The sequence below is a fragment of the Crinia signifera genome, chromosome 6 (assembly GCF_055691185.1).
Source record: "Crinia signifera chromosome 6, ASM5569118v1, whole genome shotgun sequence".
NCBI lineage: Eukaryota > Metazoa > Chordata > Amphibia > Anura > Myobatrachidae > Crinia > Crinia signifera.
The window spans coordinates 230009956-230034639 of NC_139222.1; the positions used below are offsets into that span (position 1 = coordinate 230009956).

At 42.6% G+C, this 24684-nt stretch overlaps 1 protein-coding gene and 1 long non-coding RNA gene across 7 annotated transcripts in view; one reads left to right on the forward strand and one right to left on the reverse strand.

The window, feature by feature from the left end:
* The window catches only part of PRKG1 (protein kinase cGMP-dependent 1), a 983026-nt gene that overhangs the window by 158127 nt on the left and 800215 nt on the right, over window positions 1–24684 (forward strand). For 2 of the 6 annotated variants that reach the window (XM_083149084.1, XM_083149088.1), the window contains exon 1: window positions 8163–9520. The exons of 2 other annotated variants lie outside the window; for them this stretch is intronic. In XM_083149084.1, coding sequence (XP_083005210.1) covers window positions 9213–9520 — 308 coding nt within the window. In that variant the 5' untranslated portion in view covers window positions 8163–9212. Of the gene's footprint in view, window positions 1–8160; window positions 9521–24684 lie in introns of those variants that run through there. 2 more of the 6 variants (XM_083149085.1, XM_083149089.1) reach the window with 2 other exon arrangements.
* Window positions 5977–9360, reverse strand: LOC146009068 (uncharacterized). Its single transcript, XR_014444608.1, has 2 exons — window positions 8405–9360; window positions 5977–7333 (listed from the first exon to the last, which is right to left on the reverse strand). It is a non-coding gene; the product is annotated as an uncharacterized LOC146009068 (long non-coding RNA).

The following is a 24684-nucleotide window of genomic DNA, read 5'->3' on the forward strand; positions in this document are numbered from 1 at the left end:
TCACAGAAGGCTCTCTGTCTGAGTCTACATCTAATCTGCAAAGCAAGTTACTGCACAGTATGCCTCTAAAGCAGTGTGACATTTTAACGTTTCCTAACAAGGGTCTAAAAAGCTTGAAGTGTTTGTGCTAATGTACAGTATATTTGGCTACTTTTGTCTGGGAGACTCCTGAATTTTAATGAGAGAAATAGGGACTAGGGATCATGATCAGCTACTATGTGACTCTATCCCTATGTAGGTGTCCAGTATATTCTGACATTGTGTGTCAAATTTATCATTCGGAATACCACCAGAAGCAGATACGGCCAAGTCCCCATTATGACACAGTTGCTCCCAGAAGTGTGCCTAGCATTAATAAAGTGCTCGGTGGTCCCAATAACCTCTACCCTAACCTAAGCTGAACCCTTTATCGCTGCACTAGTGTGTGGCATCAACCCATAGGTGCCTACCCTTCTGCATTCTGCAGGAGACTCCCTGAAATAGCAGCAATCTCCCTCTCTCCCTCATTAGTCTAGCAATCTCCTTAATTTCACCTAGCCTACATTACACTGCTACATTTTGGGGGGAAAAGGAATGAGAGACAGATACATTTACATTGAAATATCAGCACAATTTCCCAGCACTTTAGCAAGTAAAATCAGTGATGTTTTTTACATTTTCAGGTAATGTGTATTCTCCACAAACCTAACAAAATAAATCTGGAGAATTAATGCAACACCTTCTTGAAGAGGACATCTTTCTCAATTTCTTTTGTTTAGTTCACCAGTATTCTAGAAAAAGGAAAAAAATAGTTGATGAATAAGGTTAAGAACACAGTGTAGTAGACAAACACGCATACAGAGTGACCTTATAAACATATGGATCTTCACGCACACACACATTCTATACATATGAACTTTGACTGAAACCTTAGATATTAGAGAGGGATGTTCAATAACTTAAAAACAAGCCCTTATATGTCAAAATGAAGGTTATTTTCAGATTCAGGAGACCAATTTTATATAGGAATGATATTTATTTTCGAGACACTAAAATCTTTGTTGACCAGTGTTAGGACGGGATTTAATTTTACTGCATTTTCCTATGTACCCCGCCGCCACTTTACCGCATAGAAGGGTATCACCACCTTTGGGCTTCTTTTTCGCCGCCTCTGTCGCAACCCCGCCAACCACCCCCCCTCCCTACGGCTTACCTTCCTGCAGGTCCTCCTGAACCCCGGAAGGTAAACCCTTCCTCCCCTAGCAATGCAGCCGGATATCCTTGCTGCAGGGGGGAGGAGGAGGTGCCGGGGACAGCCACGCTGAGCTGTCCCGACGTGAAGGAGGCACCCATGGGGTTGACGGAGACCCCCCTGCACACCACATACCAGGTATCGCGGGGGGCCTCCGTCACCGCACCGCGATGCCAGCTGCATATGTTAGTACATTAGTAATACATCCCACCCTTATTGATGTTCTTCAAAGATCCCTCCCCCAAAAAGAGAGAAAAAAAAATGGAACCTTTGGGACATTTTATATTTTTATATAACTTATATACAAACTGTAACAAAGATAGACATGGCCAGATGCACTGAGCTTCAAAAATAATAAAATGGAGAGTGATAAACAGCCAGCCAATCAGCTCTTACCTGCCATGTTACAGGCTGGGTTTGAAAAAATGACAGTTAGGGGCTGGCTGTTTATCACTCTCCACTTTATCACTTTATGAAGCTTGCTACATCTGGCCCTTAGAGAGCTTTTTTGGGCCTTGGGAAATGAAGGGGGTGTGACCTTATCACAGAGGTGTGGCCACATCCCCTTTAAAAAATAAGTAAACAAGTTACTTTTTATACAGATCCAGGAAGGAGGCATGATCAGTGTGATTGCTCCTCCCCCTGCAGGCAGAGGAGACTGCTGTGCTTAGCAGAAGCCTCCATGGACCTATTGTAGCCCTGGACTGAATAGAGAGTCTACTGTCAGTGATAGGGGAGGTGCAGGGACCGGGCCTCAATTCAAGTTGCCTGGGCCCGGGTAATTAGTACCTGCCCCTCCCCCTTCTTAGCACCATTGAAGATAGACAGAAAAGAGACATTGGTTTTTATATGCCTAATTAAAACCTGTAAAACAGGGCTATATATGTGTGAGAACAATGGCAATGAAGTGTCCTTATGGGTAGACATATATGTACAAAAAAACAACAACTCCAGCATAATACTGACTGGGGTTTGGGATAGGCAATTTAGCATAAATGATTATACTAATAGTCTGTTAATATCGCAAATTAAAAATACCAGCAAGCAAAAAAAGTTGGTGTCCCTCCTCCTTGGCAGTTTGAACTATACAAACATAGACTTGTATAATGAATTGTGGTTCTGGCCAAGCAAGGTCTATTTAAAAAGACAAATATTTTAGCAAGTGGTAAAATGATTAGCGCCGGGGAATCTGCTTGTACAGTGTAATGGAGAAAATATTATATGGAATGTGCAAGCGAGGGGACATGTAGAAAATAGTGATCACAGTGTAACACTGAACATGGTTCAATATGGGAGCGACACAAACTTTACTCTTCTGAAAAGTTTATTACAGTGAGAGAATCAATGGAATGTGTATATAGGCACAACATTCTCTTAAATAGAAGCTCTGGGGCCAAACGGGACGTTTTTACTAATAGATTAAATAAATGATCTAATGACAATAGGGGTAGTAAATCAAATAATGCAGGTTATGTATATAGAAAAGCTTTCACATTACTAATGCTGAAAATGCATATTGAAAATATAAGGAACGGTAGCAAAATATGTAAAGTATTTAATACTAACTAACTCTGCCTGAAGAGAAAGCTTCGAAAGCTAGTCTTTGTGTGTTTCATTCTGTATGTGTGATTGCCTGTGTGTTTCTGTATGTGTGAAAGAGATGTACTGTAGTTTCACTCGCTGCCAGCAGATGCCAATGTTTCGGTTACACATGGACACTAGACACTCAGTCTGAATTGCACAGTCAATTCTCTTCCAGGTGGAGGAGGGGGTCACATGGTTCCTGTAGCTTATTGTTATCCTGCTTTTTGCTGGTACCAATGTGCACTATAACATTGTATACACACTCTATGATTTTTTTACCAATATCGTTAATTTTGAGCGATTTTTGTAAAAAATGCTACTAATGACAAACTGTGATGTGCGTCCCCGCGGGTCATTCATCAAGGTTGTTCGTTGACTGTGCAGGCAGGTTCAACTTCAGAAAAAAATGTAAATGCACCACATCTTTTGTCCAGGACACTGGGGAAGTTCCAGAGAAATTGTCACCAATGTCTTTCGGTGTATACATCATCCAGTGTGTTTGCACCCTTAAGGCCCATACACACTGGGCAACTTTGAGCTGAAAGCCGCTCAAAACAGCAGGTTTGAGCGGCTTTCAGCTCAAAGCCGCCCAGTGTGTATGGCCCAGCAATGAGCGGTGAGCAATGCTGCACGTTCCGGCATCATCGCCGGGAAAGCCGCTCATCTGCTGGTTAAACCAGCAGATGAGCGGCGTTGAGGACAGCTTTGCATAGCGCTGCGCTATGCAAAGCCGTCCTCCCCCATCCGTCGGCACCGGGCAGGGGGAAAGCCGCTTAGTGTGTATACACTGAGCGGCTTACCCCGCAGCGATGATTGGCATCATCGCTGTCCATACACACTGGGCATAGTCGCCCAGTGTGTATGGACCTTAAGACTATGATAATGAGATAAGCTGCCAGCAAAAAAGGTCATATTAATAATGTACAGTATCATTACTATTGAATTGCTCAGTAATAATAAATACAGTGTTAGTTATATTCTGCGCTAGGAGAATACCCTTTGTTAGAAGGCTATAGTTAAACGCCAACAGTGTCAAATCCAGGAAACCATTAATATGTTTCATTCTTTAGGAAAAGAGCACTTTAGAAGATATGTTTTGAACACAACTATTGGCTGCAGTATTTGTTTGTATCAAAGATGTTGCAGGGGTCACTCTTCATGGGAGTTTAACCATCAATATAGGAAGAGTTCTTTGCTGTAAGAGCGATTTATTTGTGAATTTCCTTACTGCATAATTTGGTGAAAGGCAAATTCACTAATAAGATTTGAGAGACGATGTTGCTGGCTTAGACACCGTATATTTAGCTATAATTGTTTGATTGGAAATGTACATGGTTAAACAGGTAAACAATTAATATTTCGACACCAAAATGTCAACACGCAAAAGGTTGATGTGCAAAATGTTGACACTATCAAAAGATTGTCACATGAAATTGATGTGTTTTTTATAGTGTTTTTTTTTTTTTGTGTTAATGACTCTTTCCCTGGCTGCCAATCCCACATGGGTTTCCCAAGGGAGGTGCATTATTATCCTGTCTTGTTACTAGCAGAATTGTGTTCATCGTCTATATTTATATTTTATAACAATATCTATTTACACTCTTTATCAAATTGGCTGTGTTTTGGGGAGCAAGGGAACATTTCTTAGCATTAGGAAAGCTACATACTAGCAAGGACTCTATTCTAACTTTTATTGGCATCTCTGAATTATTGTAACATTCTGGCGATCCCCCACATCAGTCTCATGCGTGGTTGCAAGTTTGAGACTGATCGGGACTGTCAGAGATAAAAAAAAACTCATTAGTGACACGCTCTGGAGTTACAGAGGCTGACGGTGTGTATGTAGGGGTAGGGGTTTCTGTATTGCTAAGGATGCTAGCAACAGCCCTGCCTCTTGGAATATCGTTATCTATACATCTTGTCGGGTTGGGATCATTTGGTCTACAGCATCTTGGTTGACAAGCATTAGGTCGACATGTTGGATAACAGAAAACATGCAGTCCGTTCCAGCTCAGATCTGACAATACTCTGTAATAGGGTGGGATGTATTAAATTACATTGCCGCCCTTCGCGGCCCCCCCGCCGCGATGCCAGCGCATATGTACTAACATATGCGGCTGGCATCGCGGTGCGGTGACGGAGGCCCCCCGCGATACCTGTACTGTGGTGTGCGGGGGGTATCCGTCACCTTCCTTTCGCCTCCTGCTCCCCTCACGCCGGGGACAGCTAAGCAGGCTGTCCCCGGCACCTCCTCCTCCCCCCTGCAGCCGGAAGGATGTCCGGCTGCTTCACTAGGGGGAGGAGTTGTTTACCTTCCGGGGTCCAGGAGGACCCTTTAGGTAGGTAAGCCAGAGGGGGGGTCAGCGAGGCGGCGGGTTTGCGGCGGAGGCGGCGGGCGGCGAAAAGAAGCCCATAGGCTTCTATAGGGTATCACCACCCAAAGGTGGCGATACCCTACAATGCGGTATTGGTGCGGCCGGGTTTTGATACATCGGAAAATGAGGTAAAACCGGGGTTTTACCGCATTTTCAGTTTAATACATCTCGCCCATAGTCTGTAATTCACCTGCACTTATCTAAACCGCCTCATCCCCTATCTGTACTCATAATCATCAGGGCATACATGCACATAGTATGCCAGGAAGGAGGTGTAGTCATCATCCTCTTCTAGTCTCCATAGCCTGCAGTGCCCCATGAACAAATGTCATTGGAGGATGGCATCAGTATGCATACCTCCCAACTGTCCCGCTTTCCGCAGGACATTCCTGTGTCCCACCCGGGGCCGGTCTGGGGCCGGCAGTGTCCCGCAGTGGGGGGGTGGCGTCAGTTGGGAGTCCCCCCATGTCACCCGGTGAATAGCTGCTGTGTGCAAGCAAAGGAGTTGGGGGCTGGCCAGCAGCTTTACTGAGCCACTAGCCATTACCCCACAGCGGCAAAACGGGAGCATGGCCTCGCAAATGACGTGATTTGTAGGCCACGCCCCTTGCCACCAAGCCACACCCCCAAATTTTGGTTGCGTGCCTACGTCGCTCGCGGATGCCCTCCTGCCTAGATTTTAGAGTTGGGAGGTATGAGTATGAGCAGTCATGAAGGTCCCTGTACTAGACTAATTAAGACTGCAACAAATATTTGTAATTACCTTTTATAATGAATGAGTCAAAGTTTAGTATACTTTTTTATTTGTCTTTACATCATTAATGAAATCTTTCATTTTAATTGCATTAGAGATGACAATAATTTTAACGTTATTTCTTATGCTCCTGACCTCCAGTTCTTCCAGCTAACATATGACCTGATGGGTGATGGGTGTTGCTGGCTGCTGCTATAATCTGTGCTGCTGGGTGATGGGTGCTGTGCTGGGTCAGATGCTGAACTAGTGGCTGGTGCACCAGCTAAAATCTTGCCTTGTTAGGGACCAGCTGTGTGGGCAAGCCTAGGTGCTCCTTGTCCTCCTGAAACATTTTTGTGTACTAATGAGAATAGTCTTTGTAGAATTACTGTTATTTATCTGCTTGCTCCCAGGGCCTGCCAGGATGCTCTCCTGTGTGTGAGGTCAGAGAGCTAGTTTCTTACAGTGTGGCATGAGACTTTCCTTTTCCCTTCGAGGGAGACTGGGTCTTTGTGTGCTCCGCACTTGTTTATCCAATAATACAGTATGTCCATGGTCACAGAGAACAAGGGGCCTTTACAATAACAGGGATTACAAACAGCAGTGTTGTATAGTTCGTGTGTTAAGTAGTATCGCTTAGGTATAAGTATTTGAAAACTGCAGAATTGCTGCCCTCATATGGTGATTTACAAAATTGCAAATTGAAGTCAAATTAACCCTTTCGTTGATTGGGTGTTATATCGAAGTAGTTTCTAAACTCAGCTTGCATAATGACTAAATATTAAGAGGGAGTGGGTACTTACAGCTGTCGTTGGCAAATGTTAGGTGTTTGTGCCTTATCTCCTTGAATTGTTTTAGAAAGCTAATCGGCTGATGTCAAACTGGTGTCTGATACATAATACTTGCTAAGCTGATTGTAAATTTGGAGCTTTTTACTGTCAGCCAGGTTATGTATTGTAAGCGTTTGCACCAGCGCAGGACAGGTATCATCACAGCAGGAGTGCCATTCGCTGATTTCAGCAGCCCCCTCATTCCCAGCCAATCAGCTTTTACAGACCTCAGACCTGGTTCCAGCCAGAATCCTATTCCTTCCCTGTGGGTTCCTGATGAATCCGGAGCAGAGTGGAGTTACTATATTACTGTATATACCATCACTTTTACAGTATTTCAATTTTTGCTTGAAGTAATTCAGTTCTGGTGGAGTGTTTTGGCTTTTTCAGCAGAGGGTGGGAACTTTGCATTTTCACTTGCCCCTATGTATTAGTCTTTCCTTGCACAGGTCCACGTTAAATGCCAGATAGCCGGGTATAGTGATGCAGGTCTCTCTGTGTCGACCTAATGACTGTCGATCTAAGTGGGGTCGGCAATACGATCCACACGCGGCTTAGCACATCTGCGCTTACTGTATATCTGTTATGCAAAGTGCAAAGAAATAATAATAATAATAATAAAAAAACATTTATGTGCTACAATATTGCACCCAATCAGCCCCATAAGTTAATATAAAGCTTCAGATCTTCTGAGACAACAAGGCTTATTACAATCCCTATGCTTTGTTCCATCTTCACTGCTTGTGTACAAGGCAAGTTGACAGGATACGATGATGGGTGAGTATAATTAAGTAATCAACCTCCCAGCAGTGAGCAGGTTAATAGAGGCATCAGATCCCCGGGAGAAAGAAGCGGTTAGCCCTGTCGCCACCACAAACACCCCCTGCGGAGTAGGAGTGATAATGACTGTGTGAACACATGGTGCGAGGTGGCAGCATGGTACAGTAGCTGCACTTGTTTTCCTATCTTAATAAATATTCTCAGCTTAGCATACAGTAACTGAATATTATCCCCTGGCCATTCGGTACTAGGGAATGATTACCACAAGATTCATTTACACCCATATCCTGACATTCTCACAGCATGGCTGCACAATGCAGGAAGCCAGCAAAGGGCTTTAAATTCCCCAAATAAGAAGACATGAGCTAGTGGCCCTCTCCCCCCCTCAATCCCAGCAGAGAATGACATAATACAGGCTGTAACATGGGGCACATAACAATATGCAAAACTAGACTATATATCAGCTAAATGCAATACAATATGATGAGGATTCTATGCAACAAACTCACTGACATCATCCAGGGCACAGATATGACAAGGACACTCCTAGCTAATTGCATGCATGGTTGATGACTCTCTTATGCTATAAATCCTGACTTGAAGTGTTAATTCCACATATATAAGCAGCAGCGGCAGCGAAACCGATTATCTGCTATTGAGAATAAAGTGCTGAATAGTTAGCAGACCTCCTGTGTATTCATTGCGAAAGCAATATGTTTAACAGCACAGAGAGCATTGAAAAGGTAAATAGGCATTAGCAGGGCTGATAAGACCCTCATATGAGCAGAGGGATCGAGCCTCCCCTACGTGTCGGTAATAGAGGCATTACAGAGCGAGCCTATGCTATCACAGTAGAGAGTGAAAGACATGCCTGCTCTCCAGCACTCTCCTGCAGTCTCTATACTCCAGAGCGCAGAGGATCAGCTTCTGCAGACGTCCTTTTGCTGCCTGTCACTTGCTCCTTCTGAGCCTCTTTCTCTCCTTCGCTTGATATCCCAGCCCTGACGCAGATACTACAGCCCAGCTCGCTGTATAAGAGTGTCTCTGACAGAGGGAGGGATTTTTTTTCCCCCTCTAGTTTGTGATCATGCATGCAAATGTTCCCAGCTTCGGCTTCTGACTGCTGCCACACACTATAACATTCACATCATCCAGGAGTGGAGACTTTCTAGGACCTCCGAGTGGTGACCTGTGCACTGATTCCCTGGAGCGCAGAGGAATTTCCTTGGCGAAAGGCACAAAGAAGGCATCTGTTTGCGATTGGAAAGGTGGATCTTGCTCAGCATTTGACAGCAACAGGGACCTCCTCGTTGGATCCAAGTGTAAAGACCTCGGAAGACTGGTGTGACGTGAGCCACTCCGGCAGAGGGGGGGTTGAGGATCTGCTCATGATTTTAATGCACGACGGATACAAATACCTACATTTCCCAGAGAGACACCTGGAAGTTGTATAAGGGAACCAGCTTAGGGACCCTGAAGGGGGACTTCTCCTGGGGATCAGTGGGGACACTGTTATCACAAGGCTTGGTGAATTGGACGTTCAAGCAAGGATCAGGACCTGTTGTTGGAAAATAAAGTTGGAGAAAGTAGGAAGCGGCTGATCCTGCACTGGGGGGGTTGGAGTGACCGTGAAGACGACGAAGGGAGAAGGAAAGGCAGCAGGAGCCCCTGCCGGGAATATGGGCACTTTGCGGGACTTGCAGTATGCTTTGCAGGAGAAGATCGAGGAGCTCAGGCAGAGGGATGCTCTTATAGATGAGCTGGAGCTGGAGTTAGACCAGAAGGACGAGCTCATTCAGAAATTGCAAAATGAGCTGGATAAGTATCGATCTGTAATTAAACCGGCCACCCAGCAAGCTCAGAAACAAACTTCCCACACCTTAGGGGAGCAGAGGACCAAGCGGCAGGCTATTTCAGCCGAGCCAACCGCTTTTGACATCCAGGATCTCAGCCAAGTCACTCTTCCTTTCTACCCCAAGAGCCCACAGTAAGCAGCAGGGTTTAAGCGTTGTGTCCTTGTAGCATCCTGTCTGTGCTAGTTCAGTGCTCTCTGTATTGTCTGTCCATCCACCTGTGTATAGACTACCTACCTACTGCACCTTCTACTTTCCATTTCTGTCTTCATCCTCTGCAGTAATGTGTAACTAACACTTCTGTATGGGCTATTGTGCACATTTCTTCCCCAAAATCCACAGTAACTGCACCCATCTATGTGTTGTTGTCAGATGTACAGGTATGTGAAACTACACACTTTCTATGTTTGAAAGCTATATGTAATGTGTTGCATGTTGTCTTACACACCAGGGCAGTGGCACTCATCTCCAGTTCTCAAGTCCCCCCAACAGGTCATGATACCTGCCTTTCTTTAGTCATGCACAGGAGTTAAACCATACGTTCTTAAAAAAATCAAGTCCTCAGGACCCAAAACAGCTCACATTTACCCAGATCACCTAGCGGGTGCACTGGTGTATTAATTAATTACTCACACATTATTATTTTTTAAAGATCCACAGGTGGTGCTAATTAGTTCACTCGCTGAACTGTTTGCGGTCCTGAGGACTGAGTTTGAGTACTTACAGTATGAGTTTACCTATTAGTTTACCTTTTGCTGGGTCAGTAATTGTCCCACCTGGTTCCGCAAACCAAAATTCTTACATGTGACCTGTAGGGAAAACTTGAGGGTTGGATTCATATGGTTCTCTTCTTATATGTACAGTATACAGTATTTTAAAAATCATTGAAAAATGAATGCCTGGTAAATAGTGTAGGCACTAACTCTGTTGTGGTTGCATAGTTTAAAACTAGAAGGAACAGTGCATAGATTAGGAAGGTTGTGTTACCGCATGATATGAGAAAGTCAGAACAGTAATAGTACAACATCCGTTTCCCTGGGTTCTTCTGTGAGGAAGAAAATGCCATTATTATTTTGTACATGGGGGTAATTGCTATCTAGTCTATTGCTTATTACGTAAATCAATTCACAAGTCTCAGTCTAGAAGGGTTAAACTGGGGAAATGTAGTTCCCTACCACATGTGACTGGTACAGTCCTTCCCCCAATAAGCTGAGGATTTCCCATGCAAGAAATCAGAATTGTGCAACTTACAATATCTCACCCCACTGGAAACCACTTTTTAGAATGAGTACTCCCCAAAACGTGGCTGGTGGCAGAAGTGGCGCCAATATTGGTGGTGTCAAGCACCCACAGAGCTGGCTCCTATGTCTCATTCTTGCTATAATTGTACAATCAAAGTAATGCCTCCGATTTTCATTAGTGCTTGCAGCTGTTTTGTTTCACAAATATTATCTTCATATAGGAAAATCCAAATTATTGTAGGATATCAAAGACAAGATAATTCATCCACAGTTCCCACGTGGTTTGACAATCCAGAGTCACATTAACATGCAGGTGCTCCTCCAGACCACTCCAGACGCTGAATGTTTTCATTCCCATACTATGGAAATGAATCAGTGAAGTGGAGAACAATTTGTGGGACTGCTAGTATATTTCATGAATATGCATTCTCCTTTTATTCTAATTAACTATAATCAGATCTGTTTGTTTTGTAGCTTCATGTGTTTGCATTGCACGCAAATTTAATATTCTACCATAAGAAACAACAAGTGAACGAGAGAGCAAGCAACATCTTACACCAGTAGTACAGTAACGAGAGGCCAATGTAATGTACCCTTTAGAACCCAACGCCCATGCTTTTACTTGTTTCTGAAAAGGCTTTTGTTTACCATAATGCGTAACTTGATGGTGATGCTTGTTGATCAGTCTTGCAGAACATTTTGTGGTTTGAAACCTCAATTAACATGCAGTGAAGTTCCCTATTGCACTGCAGATTAATGAGGCTGCTTGGTTCTGATTGTAAAGGGAACTTTTTAGCAACCTGTAGGTACTGTGAAGTTCTACATTGTAGAATGTCACAGTCCCTTTAAATTTTTTTAAAGACACTGGAGAATCCATTTCAAAGAAGGCTTTTGGGTTAACCAAGGACAAGCTTAACTAGTTCATATGTAGTTGAACTGTAGCTGCAAGCATGATTGAAAGAGCACACTAGAGGGTAGGTAGACAATAATTAGGGATACACAAATGACTGCACATGGTGGAAATGTGTGCACAAAACATGAACTGTATGATCCACCGCTATAAATACACAATCAGCACCTATTTCATGTGTGACTCAGTCATTTACCCTTATTCTTCTTCTTCACACTGTATTCAGATTCACACTTAGAAGTAACGCATGGTGTTCTGAAAATAGGAGCACTTGCTATCAGTATGCCATCAACAGCAAACAGGAGAATCACCTCCTCTGCAGGTGAAGAGGTAGCAAGCCGCACTGTTTTCCGCTCACTGTGCTTGAAAAGCATAAGGCATCGATTTTAAAACATTTGTTTTGTGCTGCAGCTTGACACATGAAAGGGAGAAAAATGTTTTTATAAGACAGTTTGTAGGACGAATCTGCAGAGTGTAACATTTAGAGCGTTTGACAATGCAGTTCATCAGATTTCTATATATCCAGCCAACGCTGAATGCAGTTTATATAATCACAGCGTGGGTTTAGCTGAATGCATTCCCCAGAGAGGGTGACAGAATCCTTCAGAATTAAGCTCAAACAGCGGGGACAGTTTATAAAATCCTTGGGGATTGCCAATGTCAATCACTTCAAGAATGTTAAATACTTTCCATCTCAAGCTCTTCAGCAATTTTACCAGAGCATCCCATCAGCGGCAAGTGTCAGCATAGAGCGTATATAAATGTAGAATTGTTCGTAAATTGCTGTATCGAACACATTCATTTCAATGAACGATTGTTTTTTTTTTTAAGTTGCACTTTAGCAAGAGTTTTAAAGATTAAAATACAAATGTAAGAATTATCCTTATATTATATGTCTATAATGATTTTAACATTTTAGTCTTGCTCATACAGTACATATGTGCTCTGTTTGCCATACAATAAGAGACGTCCCTGCATATGTAATAATTAGGTGAGATTTCCTCATGGAATTGGTAGCCAAAAAAAACAATACAATTTATGTTCTTATTGTTGAATCGGAGGCATGACCATATTTTGTTCTGTCTGCCTAGCAATGGAGGTTATGCCTGGTTCCCTAGCAACAGGAGGCTAACATAGGAATGCTGTGCTGTGAGGCATGGGATAATCATATTCTTCTCTTCTCCATTCTAGACCACGTCTATCTTCCTCTTATCAACAGTTCCCCTCTCTTTTTCTTTTTGTTGACTCATCCATCTGCTTTTATGCCACATTTTGTGTCAGGTGAACCCTGTGCTCTGTTTTGCTGTGCCCTTTCATTCTGCTTTAATCTTTCCAGTCACATCAGCCTCTCACAGTTTCTATTATTCCATGTTTGATTACCTGCGTGTGCTACGGTGTTACTGGCAATCTGTCTCCCATCATACTTTGGCAGTTTTGTAACACACCAACACTTTTATTTTTCACGCTTTACCCATTTGAATCACTTAATGTAATGTAGGCGCTACCTGACGGATATCTGGCAATACATATTTCAGGGCTACTTTCAGACAATTGAATATAATAACTTTATGTTCTCTGCTACAGAGGCCACATAACATATATGATGAAACAGAGTTTGATGGCAGATAAGAACCACTTGGCCCATCCAGCCGGCCCCTATTATCTATTTTCAGTTAGTGCCATGGCGGGAATTGAACCCTTGACATCAGGGCTCTGAGGCAGTAATGATGATAAAATGACACATCTCAACGTAGATTGATATTCAGCAGTATTTTTCAACCACTGTGCCCTGGTACACTAGTGTGCCTTGAGTTGTTCTCAAGTGTACCACCAGATCAATAAATGTCCACACTAGGTTACAGCCACCTCCACAAGCTCAACTGTTATTCACTGGTTTCTTGTTTTTATGTTCATGCCAATGTATTTTATTTTTGTTACCTGTGGGGACCAATGTGATTGTTTTTTTTCATATGTGGGGTTAGTTTATTTGTTTTCCTGTGTGGGCCAATGTGTTTTTCCCTGTGGGGGTCTGACGGTAAGCCTTGGCAATTTTAAATTCTTTTTTGGTGTTCCGCGAGTTGAAAAAGGTTCAAAATCACTGTACAGTATATGCCAATACAGTGTGATGTTACCCCAATGAAAATGTACTTAATCTTAAGCCAGTGTTTTGAGAGGTATAGGGGAAGTTGTGTTGGCATGGTCGTAGTATTTGGAATTATATACACATATTGAAATGAGAAGGATATTGCAAATCATTAAAAGTTAGGTGCCCATACAAAGAGTAAGTGCTTTTTATGCAAGTTATACTGTACATTGGTTACCAGTTAGTCTGCCCAATGTTTACAGGTGCATTTAATTGGTAAACCTAACTTTTAAAACATTGTCCAGAATCACCATGATATCGCCAATGCCTGCAAGTTGCGGAATTTACTTCATGATCTTATGTACTGTAGCTAGCCATTACGCACAGTATCAAGCCATTGTGTACAGTTACTAGCTATTATGTACTGTACAATAACTAGGCATTATTTTTTAACAACAGATATTATTTTTAGAAAAAGTTACAGGAAAAAATGGCAGAATTTCAGAAAGTTGCTTATTATGCAGTAATTGTTTTTTAAATGTTTGTATGAAAGCTATAAATATATCTTGGTCATTATGTACTTACTGCACTTTTGTCAGTGCAATGATTCATAAATAGATTTTTTTTTTAATAAATGTATTAATGACTGACTCAGGATAGTTGACAAAACCATGAAGTGTAACTACAAAGTTTTTATTTCCCATTCTTCTGTCCCATATTTGCATTTTTGCGCAGTATTAATGAATTCCCAGTTTGCAAAATGTTAAAGGAAATCGTTTTTTAGCTCTCCTGGGAAAGTTGTGTAACCCAAGTGCCATATACAGTACATTGTACTAGTTTATACAGAGAATTATCCAATTGCTAGAAGGGGATTCTCCATTCAGCTTTTCCCTGAGGAGATGTGTGCTGTACAAACAGAAGAGCTAACTTTTGAAATCCATAGACAACTCTTATTTTAAGGAAAAAGCCTATAAATGAAATACAAATAAATGTTTATTTTTTACAACCAGGTAATAATATAATTCATATGCTCACCCTGGGCCAGATGCACTAAGGTTCAAAAGTGATAAAATGTAGAGTGACAAACAGCCAGCCAATCAGCTCCTACCTGCCATGTCACAAACGGTGTTTGAAAAATGTCAGGCAGGCGCTGATTGGTTGGTTAGAAAAAAACACCCGTAGGTGAAAGGGAGTTGGCACCAATAAACTGGGGTGTTTGTGCCAGCTGCTCACACAGAGGGGGAGGTCAGCCCCCGACAACAAAATATTAGAAGAATAAGGTAAAATGTGGAGCGCTCATATAAAGACTGGATCAATTGGGTATTACATTCAATATAAAAATACTATTTATTATAAAATAAAATAATCGATAAAAATACACATGTATAATTAATGCCTAGGCAATGTTGAATTAACATACATTAACAATAAAACTTCTTGGAAAAATTGAGAGAATTGGGATAAGAAAAAGATATAATATACTTATTGCAGTCCCGCTTGTTCCTATTATGCTTCCTTGGTGAGATTTTGACACTACCCAACAATGTTAGTGTCCACAATAAAGGTGCTGGATAGGTGGGGTGTCCATATACCTGACTGGGTAATGTGGCTTGTATTAAACATCCACAGAGAGGTTGTTCTCTTCGCTGGAGTCCCAGAAATGAGCAGGTGGTGGTTTCCCAGGTGTTAATAGTCCAGATGTACCAATGGACTGGGGGAAAAAGATCACAATGGAAGCTGGTCCAAGACGGGTATAGTTGTTGAAACTCTATTAAGTGGGTGGGGTACGCTCCTTTGCGATCGTGTTGCTTCAAACATCCTTATAAAAATACATACTACACTTTTACTTGTTTTATGTGTAATGGGGACAACATGAAGCAACCCCAGACTACTCCACATCCGATCTGCAGTCCCGTGCACATCGGATCGGACCCAGAGATCATACGTGCTGCACATATGATCTTCGTGTTGGACTCCCTCCCAACGTCAGGGATTGCATGTGATACATCGCATGCAGGAGGGCAGAATGAGATGTTTCACATGCGATCCTGCTGCCCGGGAGGGTCCCGGGCAGCTGGAGGGGGATTATATGCGACTTCTCTGAGTGAAGACGTTGCATAGTGTATGGGCACCTTCAGCTGTGTTCCTCAGATCTACACCATTTCCATATCTGTTGTGTGAATAACCTTTGTGTTCGCTATTATGCAACCCGTGTGCTAAAAGCTTGGAAAAACCGGGGTCCAAACCCTGGCTTCTGTCTGAGAGAGGTATGAATGTTCCATCAGGGCAGGACTAAATTATTTGATTGGTGTTCCAGAATCCATACATACGGCCACAATCAAATACAGTACCTGCGTCTTCGTGTACATTTGTTAAAACAATATAGTTTATTGCATGCAATCCAAAGTTTTTAAGGCTCCCATACGCATTTGCAACACGAATCATGTTTGGGAGTGCTGTTTCCAAATCTGCCTGCTCCACTCACTTGTGTTTGCAGCTTTTGGAAACCTTGGCAACCCATTATGACATCCCAAGTGCAAGTAAAGATGCAATTAGCTAACACATGTCAAATGGACTTGGGTTTGACATGCGGTTTGAACAGCATTTTGCAGTAGAACTAAACCTCAGAGCCCTAAGTTTAAAGTTCCAAAATGAGGTTTTCAGTGGCTAAGTGTGACAAGTGGAACTTAAAAGAAATTATTGTCTTATACCAGTCTTGATGTGAGCTGCTGTTACTATGACAGCTAAAAATGCTGCATCGCAGAATATTTCCGAGATTGGATTATATATTCACCCTGATTTTATCTTCACTGCAGAGTAAACCACTTTCCTGGTAGGGGTGCCTGCCTATTTATTTCCTACAGGGAACTGGGCACATTGACCAGTAGGTAGTGCAGAGATTATCTCCTATAGTCTGGTTTGAGTAACAATTTGCTATAAACCAACAACTACATTTCCCATAACATCAGTTTACAACTCTTATTCTACTGTATTGCTTTTTAATTGTGCTTCAGTAGAAAGCAAAGCCTATTGGAAGGCAATGCTATGGCTGCAGTAGATGGGTTGCCTACCCTCCCGGAATGACCGAGGAGGGTTCCGGAAATTGGGTCCCCCTCCCGGCCCCCCGGAGAGAGGGTCAACCCTCCCGCAAAACCGCCTGGCTCCCGCGCACCCCCCCCCCCACCGGCACCCTCGGCGGGGGAGTCCGCAGGTCATATGACGTGAATAGCCCCGTCCACCGCAGTGCAATGCCCCCAACAAATAGCCCGTGTGGCTCCGCCCCCTCCCCACCGCCCCCTCTCCCGGCGGGAGATCGGCATTATGTACGTTTCCGAATCAGGCCCTTTGCTCTCTATATGGGTTCTTTATTTTCAGTAAAATAATCTAAAAAAGGGATTTTGAAGTAATTATTGTGAATAACAATCCCAAACCCATTAATTAGCTTTTTTCCCCCTTCTTTTAGCAACCATTTTGCATTCCCCATACTTATAATGGGAAATGCAATCTTGAAGAATTTACTTAATTTTTATTTTAAAGCCTGCTGTGAGCCCTGTGATATAAATGCAAGTTTTAGCTGGCAAATTCACATAGCTCACTGCGAATTTCCTCCCACTGCTTTACTTTCTCTGCCCCTAATCTTTGCAGGGACTTGGCAGTGTTTTCAGCTGTGTGTGTGTTTGATGGACTCACAAGCTGATCACTTGCAAATTGGAAATGTTATCACATCCGCATCTGAGGGAGCTTATTGTACAAACCCACAATGAGTTAACATGAGCAGTTTAATCAGCATTGTGTGTGGGTCGTTTTTTCGGTACTTGTGTAGTTTCACGGCGCCACCATGGGCGAGCGAAGCGAGCCCCGCAAGGGGACTCAGACGCACGGCGCCATGCTGGTGCCGTGAAACTACACAAGTGCCTTTTTTTCTACATTCATTCCAATGACTTTTTCATTTCAGTGGATTTAAGCGCTACATGTACAGCATAAACTCTGACATTGCCTAGTGAAATAAATGAAGCTCCCTAGCATTGTTACCTTGTTTTTTCCAATATAAATAGAGATTCAACAAGCTTCTATTGATGTGTGTTCAAAGCAGGGATTCCCTTATCCTAAGCCAATGATTTTCCAGAAAGGCTTGGATACTGCTTCTGATTGGCTGAGTAGCTATGGAAAGTCATTTCAAGTCAGTCAGTTGGCAGTGGGCTCTGAGAAGTTTGCGCCAAACTTTGGGCCTTATTTTGGTTCATTCTTTCTGACAAAATTCTTCTTAGATGGACAAAACCATGTGCACTGCAGGGGGGGCAGATGTAACATGTGCAGAGAGAATTAGATTTGGGTGAGTAATTTTGTTTCTGTGCAGGGAAAATACTGACTGCTTTATTTTTACACTGCAATATAGATCTCACTTTGAAGTAAAACCCCACCCAAATCTAATTCTCTCTGCACATGTTACATCTGCCCCACCTGCAGTGCACATGGTTTTGCCCATCTAAGAAGGATTTTGTCAGAAAGAATGAACCAAAATAAGGCCCTTTGTGAGATGTATTCCTGGGCTTATATATATATATATATATATATATATATATATATATATATATATATATATATATATTTTTTTTTTTTTTTTTATACGAAAATAAGCATTCACACTGTTTACAGTATTCAGCATTCTTTTAGATTGTAATGACATTGATCAGATAAATAAGGTCAAATGATAAACCTCTTTGCTCCAGTACCCATAGCCCCCTGGAGTAATGAAAGCCCCAGTACGCAACTCGTACAAAATATAGTAAATTACTATGAATAACTATTAACAAGTACCCCTATTAAAGGAAATTATATAAAGGTACAAATGCAAATATTTTTTTTCTAACGTACTGTCAGCTTCTCTTTTAAAAGTTAACGTTTTTGCGGCAGATTTCATTTTACTGAAATAATGTAATAGATTACTGCACCGGTTCTCAATGTCGGTCCTCAGGATCCCACACAGTGCATGCTTTGCAGGTCTTCTCGCAGAATAACAAGTGAAATAATTAGCTCCACCTGTGGATCTTTTAATATATGTCAGTGAGTAACGAGTGCACCTGTCGGGTGGAAAACATGAACTGTTTGGGGTCTTGAGGACAGAGTTTGAGAACCACTGGATTACTGACATTTCTAATGTTTTAGCATAAGTAGGCAGGGTTCAGATAGTTCTCGCCATCATCATCGTCATCTTCTGCAGTTTGATTTTGCAGTGTAAATGATTGCCGCTTTAAAAAACCTTGAGATTTCTTACCAAATCTCTCACTTTCTGAATCTCTCATCCTATTACATTTCACTCCACCACTTTTTATTTTTAGGACTTAATTTAACCCTATGTGTTTATACATCCGGTTCTACTTATTGTTGCAGCAGGACCCCACTCTCTGGATTTCCCTGTCAGTAATATGAGCCAGCCCAGGCTTTTTCCGCTCTACTGGGAACTCTGTCACACTGCATTCTCGGCATGCATCGCACATGCTAGAAAACACATTGAAGTTAATGGGATATTTATTATTTCAATTGAATAGAAAATGATCCTTGCTACTTTGGACACATTTGTGCAGGCCTGAAAAAAATCATCCAGTGACTATAAATCATCAAGCTTAGAATCACTGTGAATCGTATATCAGACACACATACCAACACATCACGACTGATGCTTTATATAGGCTCATATGTGTCAAAAGTGCATCGCTGACTAGTGAGCACATAAACAACGCTCGGCCGAACATGCGTCCGAAGGGGAGAGAAATCATTCAACCGTTGCTGACCATGGAATAATTACTTTCCCCTTCGGTAATAAAAGTCAGTGCTGTTTGCGAAAGATGTCATGTGACTTCAGCCACCCGCCGCAAAAAAGGCATCGCCACATCTGCTTCTACAGGGGAATGCCAATCATTTTTATGGGGACGAACCCAAAAAACGCTGGCCGTTTCTCTGCTCCCGCCCCTTGTGTGCCTCCAACCCACCCTCCCTGCAACAAACCGCCCAGCGAGTGTTTTCACTCGCCATATCCGTTCGCTGGTGGGTTTGCACATGCACAGAAATGCGTATGCACCAACCACAACCATCGGGGCTGGGGTACAAAGGTTGACATGACAGTGTTTTTGTTTATTTCTTACCAAATCTTGTATTTTTCATGTTCTGTGACCATTGTCAGCAGAAACGTAGACCTTTGCTGGCTTGGAACACTCGCCACGCCTCGGGCAAGGTGGTTACTCTTCCACATAGACCACATTATTATTCCAAATTAAGATTAAATAAATGTTGGGAAATGGTGAAAATCCTAAAAACAGGTGTCAACCATTGTCATGAACCTGTTGACCTTAATCACTGTCTACCTTTCCTTTGTCAACCTGTACTGTGTTGACCCATCTACCAAGACATTGTAGATATATCCCCCGGATACCAACGCCATTGCAGGAAACAGAGCAGAGGCGACCAGTACTGTAGCATGGGGTCCTTTGAAAGACCCGTAACATCACAAGGCTATGACAGGCAGGGCTGGTGACACCTAAACCGTGGCACACATACAGTATACTGTCAGACTAACGGTCTGACAATCTTGTGGAAAAAAACGTAACCTCTCTAAATAAACCACTGCAGATGAAGTAACAACATGTATGAAAACTGAGTAATGTTGTATTTGAAGTCTTGCAGCTGTGCTCACTGACCTCTCTCGTTTCTCTCATTACCTTTCCTCTACCGCTCACTGTTTCCCTTTTGCCCCTACATTTATTTTGGTTCATGAGACAGACAAGAGAAAGTTTTAGTATTATAGAGAATCTGCAGCCACGATCATATATATATATATAATTTTCTAAATCTGTCTCTCTCTCCCTTACATCCTGCGGTGTAATGTTATTTCCAGGCTTCTGGGAGCTGCTCTGTGGTATGTCTCCGGGGAGCTAAAACTTCGCTATAGCGATATTTTTTATCCTTTTAAGGAAAATAGCTGGAGTTCATCTCTGCAGAGGGAGGCTGTGGTGATTTAGCGACACCCAGTAAAAGAAACAGAATTGTCACATTTTATCTTTAACCCAAACACATCACTAGAGCAATTTCAGCACAGTACAAACATTTTCATGTCATTTCCAAACTTTTGTAATTAACAACGCGGCTGCCAATGTGGGATTTAGGATAACAGTGTGGGGGAGTGTGGAAATGACATGCTGAATTTGAAAGCAAACTTTCTTTTCCTTATCTAGGCCAAATTAAATTATTTCTGTGTTGGAAAACAAAAGAGGGGCACACACATGGCGCTGCCAACTTATCTGTCTTTTCGCGGCAGCTGTCCGTGCCATGATAAATGGTTAGACATTACTAATCGTTTCCAATACGTATTTTTAAATTAATCATCATTTCTCTGGCTTAGATTGGCAAATAAGCCTCATTCATATGACTTTATATGAGCAATTCAATATTTAATGCAATTGCAAATACTGCTGATGAGTATAAGCTCATTATGATCAGAGTTAGTGCCAAGGTTTTTTTTTTTTTCCCTCTCCAAGACTCAATTATGGAATATATTCTGCAAACAGTGCAGAAAGGCAAGCAGACTTGTTTGGGTTGCCCAGAGCATAATTTAAACAGAGTTGTAAATTAAAAGAAATATATATTATAATGTGGTAATAGCTTAATTAAAAATAAAATATAATAAATCTAATGTATTTAAGCAGTGTCAGACTAGGACATGAAATTCCCAACGGGAAAATGCTAAACATAGAGGGCCATGTGTAGGGGTGTGGCCAGTCTGCTGAAGGGGTGTGGTCTCCTGCCAAAGAGCTTTGGCTGATCGTACACATGGGTCGATTTTCACCTATAACGCCGGGATTAGGTCGTTGAGTGACCATATTCCCTTGTACGGGGCAACTGTTGCTAGGAGCGCACTCCCGCGACCAGCCCAGTACTGGTCGCTGATCGGAGGTGCATGCTCCGACTGACCAGCAGCTTTATTCTGCAGTGACTCTGTTTTCACCATTGACCATCTCTGGTAGCTGTTGAAAACAGGACACTCAGCAATTTGGTCCCTGAGCAATTTATCACTGACTGATATTAAGTCAAAATCTCTCAACGACAAATCAGTTTGTATGTTCGGAGCTGAACCTTTAGTGAGTTCATGTTCTGGACCCTTTGATAAATATATTGTGTAAATACTGATAGCATTTGCAGTGTATCAGATTAGAAACATCAGTTTAGGAAATACAACATAATCCTGTGCAGTATTTATTTATATTATTGGTACTTGTTTAGTTTCACGCAGGCAGCTGTACGCTACGCTAGGTTTGAATGTTGGCAGCACGCCAACATTATCAGCATAGCGCGGCAGCAGCGCTACGCTAGGTTTGAATGTTGGCAGCACGCCATTGTTATCAGCGTAGCGCGGCAGCACTTTTCTAAGCTACGTCATCAGCATAGCGCGGCAGCAGCGCTACGCAAAGCTACGTTATCAGTGAACTATTTCTCTGTGGAACTACAAGTGCCATAATGACCTGTCAGCGTAGTGACTCCGCGGCAGCTCAGAGCTGGCAGGTTGCTACGTTATCAGCGTAGCTGCCTTACTTGTGTAGTTTCACGGCGCCAGTTTGAACTACGTTGTCAGCGTAGTGACTCAGCGGCAGCCCAGCGCTGACAGGTCATTGTGGCACTTGTAGTTCCACAGAGAAATAGACAGCCCGGCACACCGCTAACAAAGGGGGCATCTAAAGTAGACACCCCGGCAAAACGTTAACAAAGGGGGCGTCTGAATTAACAAGGGTGCATCTAAATATAGACCTTTACAGCGTCTAAATTTTAGTCGGCTATAGGGGTGCAGCATTATCCCAAAAAATACACAGACCCAAAAAATGTAAAAAACACCAGTAAACCTGTCGACAATGACACTTGTCGACGTAACAGCTGTCAACCTTGTTTATTCCACTATCCATGCCAGCCCGAAGCGTGGCAAACGCACGCGTTACGCGTCCTACCAACCTTTTCATACCCCCACTACTGATGTTGGTGTGGAGTTAATTTTACATAGTGTGACAAGCGCAGCGAGCTATCGAGCCCGAAGTGTGGCGAGTGGACGCGGAATACATGTGAAGTTATCCGCGGGGCTCGCCGCGCTTCGGGCTCGGTGGCTCGCTGCGCTCGCCACACTATATAAAATCAACTCCATGACGATGTGGATAGTGGGGGTATGAAAAGGTCGGTAGGACACGTAATGCTTCCACGTCGCCATGCTTCGGGCTGGCGTGGATAGTAGGGGTGTTTCAGGAACACATTCACATCTCCCATATCATGCACCTGAGACAGTAATGATGACATGTGTTAACTGTTAACTTGACTGACTTAGGCGTGAGAACAAGATGCTGTTTCTGATGGAGGCACTACTTCTGAGTGCGGTGAACTAGATGCTGTTTCTGACTACGCAAGAAATAGACACTGTTTCTGTCTACAGTAGTCGCGGCTACACACACTATGCCGATTTTGACAGGGACACTTACGCTGACTACGTACTTCCTACGCTCACTACACTACGCTACTTCTGACTGACTACGCTGGTCGTGCGGAACACACTACGCTGCCACGGGATTCTAAAAAGGGATGCTATGCTAAGTGCGTAACTGCCGCCGTGAAACTAAACAAGTACCATTTTATTTATTTACAGTTTCTTCTATAGCGCAGCATATTCCGTTGAGCTTTACAATTAGAGGTAGGAGGGCCCTGCTTGCAAGCTTACAATCTATAGAATATTGTAACAAATGTATAATGTGAAATTCAAGTGCACAATTTGGATCCTGATCCTGAGAGGATTGGTCCCCAGAGAGGAGGGCCCATTGGGAATTCCCCTGTACCCCTGTGGGCCAGTCCAACCCTGTATTTAAATAAGTTTTGTTTGTATGAGGTACAATATTCACTATCAAGCATGCATGAAGCACCATCTAAACAATTCCTGCCAGTGGCAGCTCTAAGCTGGTGGTGACTGAGTCTGCACTGACATTACCCACAGTGCACACAGTCTTATCTCTGGATAGGAAACATGTAACTCATGGGTGTTATCTCTCCGGCTACAGACTATTGTCCAGCATTTTATTTTTGTGTTGTTTGCCACTGGGAAAACTGAAACATATAATTATGATCTAAAGTGAACAATTAATTAGGGATTAGTATCTCTCTCTGCTACATTGCATACTATTAATAACTAAGTTTCCTCTTCATTTGTGAAATGATCAGCCATTTATCTTGTCAATCATGGTAGCCCAAAGCGTGGTTTCTATATGAACCTATAGGGCAGATCCAGAAACCCATCAATCTTCATTTACATGTAGTTTCTTAATTATACTATATGTAGAACAAATACAAACAGCAGCACAGAAAGGTCTAATCAGGGCTTCGAATGTTACATTCGCTGCAATGCTCATCTCAGAGTGCATATACGTGGGAGGCCTGTCAAAGACCGATCAGGGGTCACTGTGTTACTGACTTTATCAAGGTACATGCCCCCTGTTATACTGTACACACCATGCCAGACATTGAGCTTGTACCAGTCACTCACAGTCTTCCCCTGTTACCCACTCTTTCTCCCTGTCACAATCTTCTCCTTATGTCTTATACTGTCACTCTCTCCCTGTAACCCACTGCCATGTTGCATTTTGTAAACATGGGTTGGGTTGGAGGGGGAGGGGGGGGGGGGGTTGTAAATTATATTTTGGCCCACAACCCACAAGCTCAGCCACTGATCTCACCTGTCAACATTTTAAGTGCATTAGGGTTATTATTCATGGTGTTCAGAATTACATTATACTTGAATTTAGACTTACATACTTCTGCTACTAGAAAATATTGTTGCCCGCGTTACTGTAATAGGTGAAGATTTAAAACAGTTATACTGTAAGTTGCTTAAGTGATGTCTTTCTCCTGTTGAAGTCTTTAGTAGTATATTGCATTGTGTACATACTAGTAGGTATATTTATTAAGTGTCAGCTTTGCTGCTGTTGCCCCAGTGGCAAAAGCAGGATTTTTAGAGGGGGGTTTGCAAATGTAATCCAAAATCTCCCA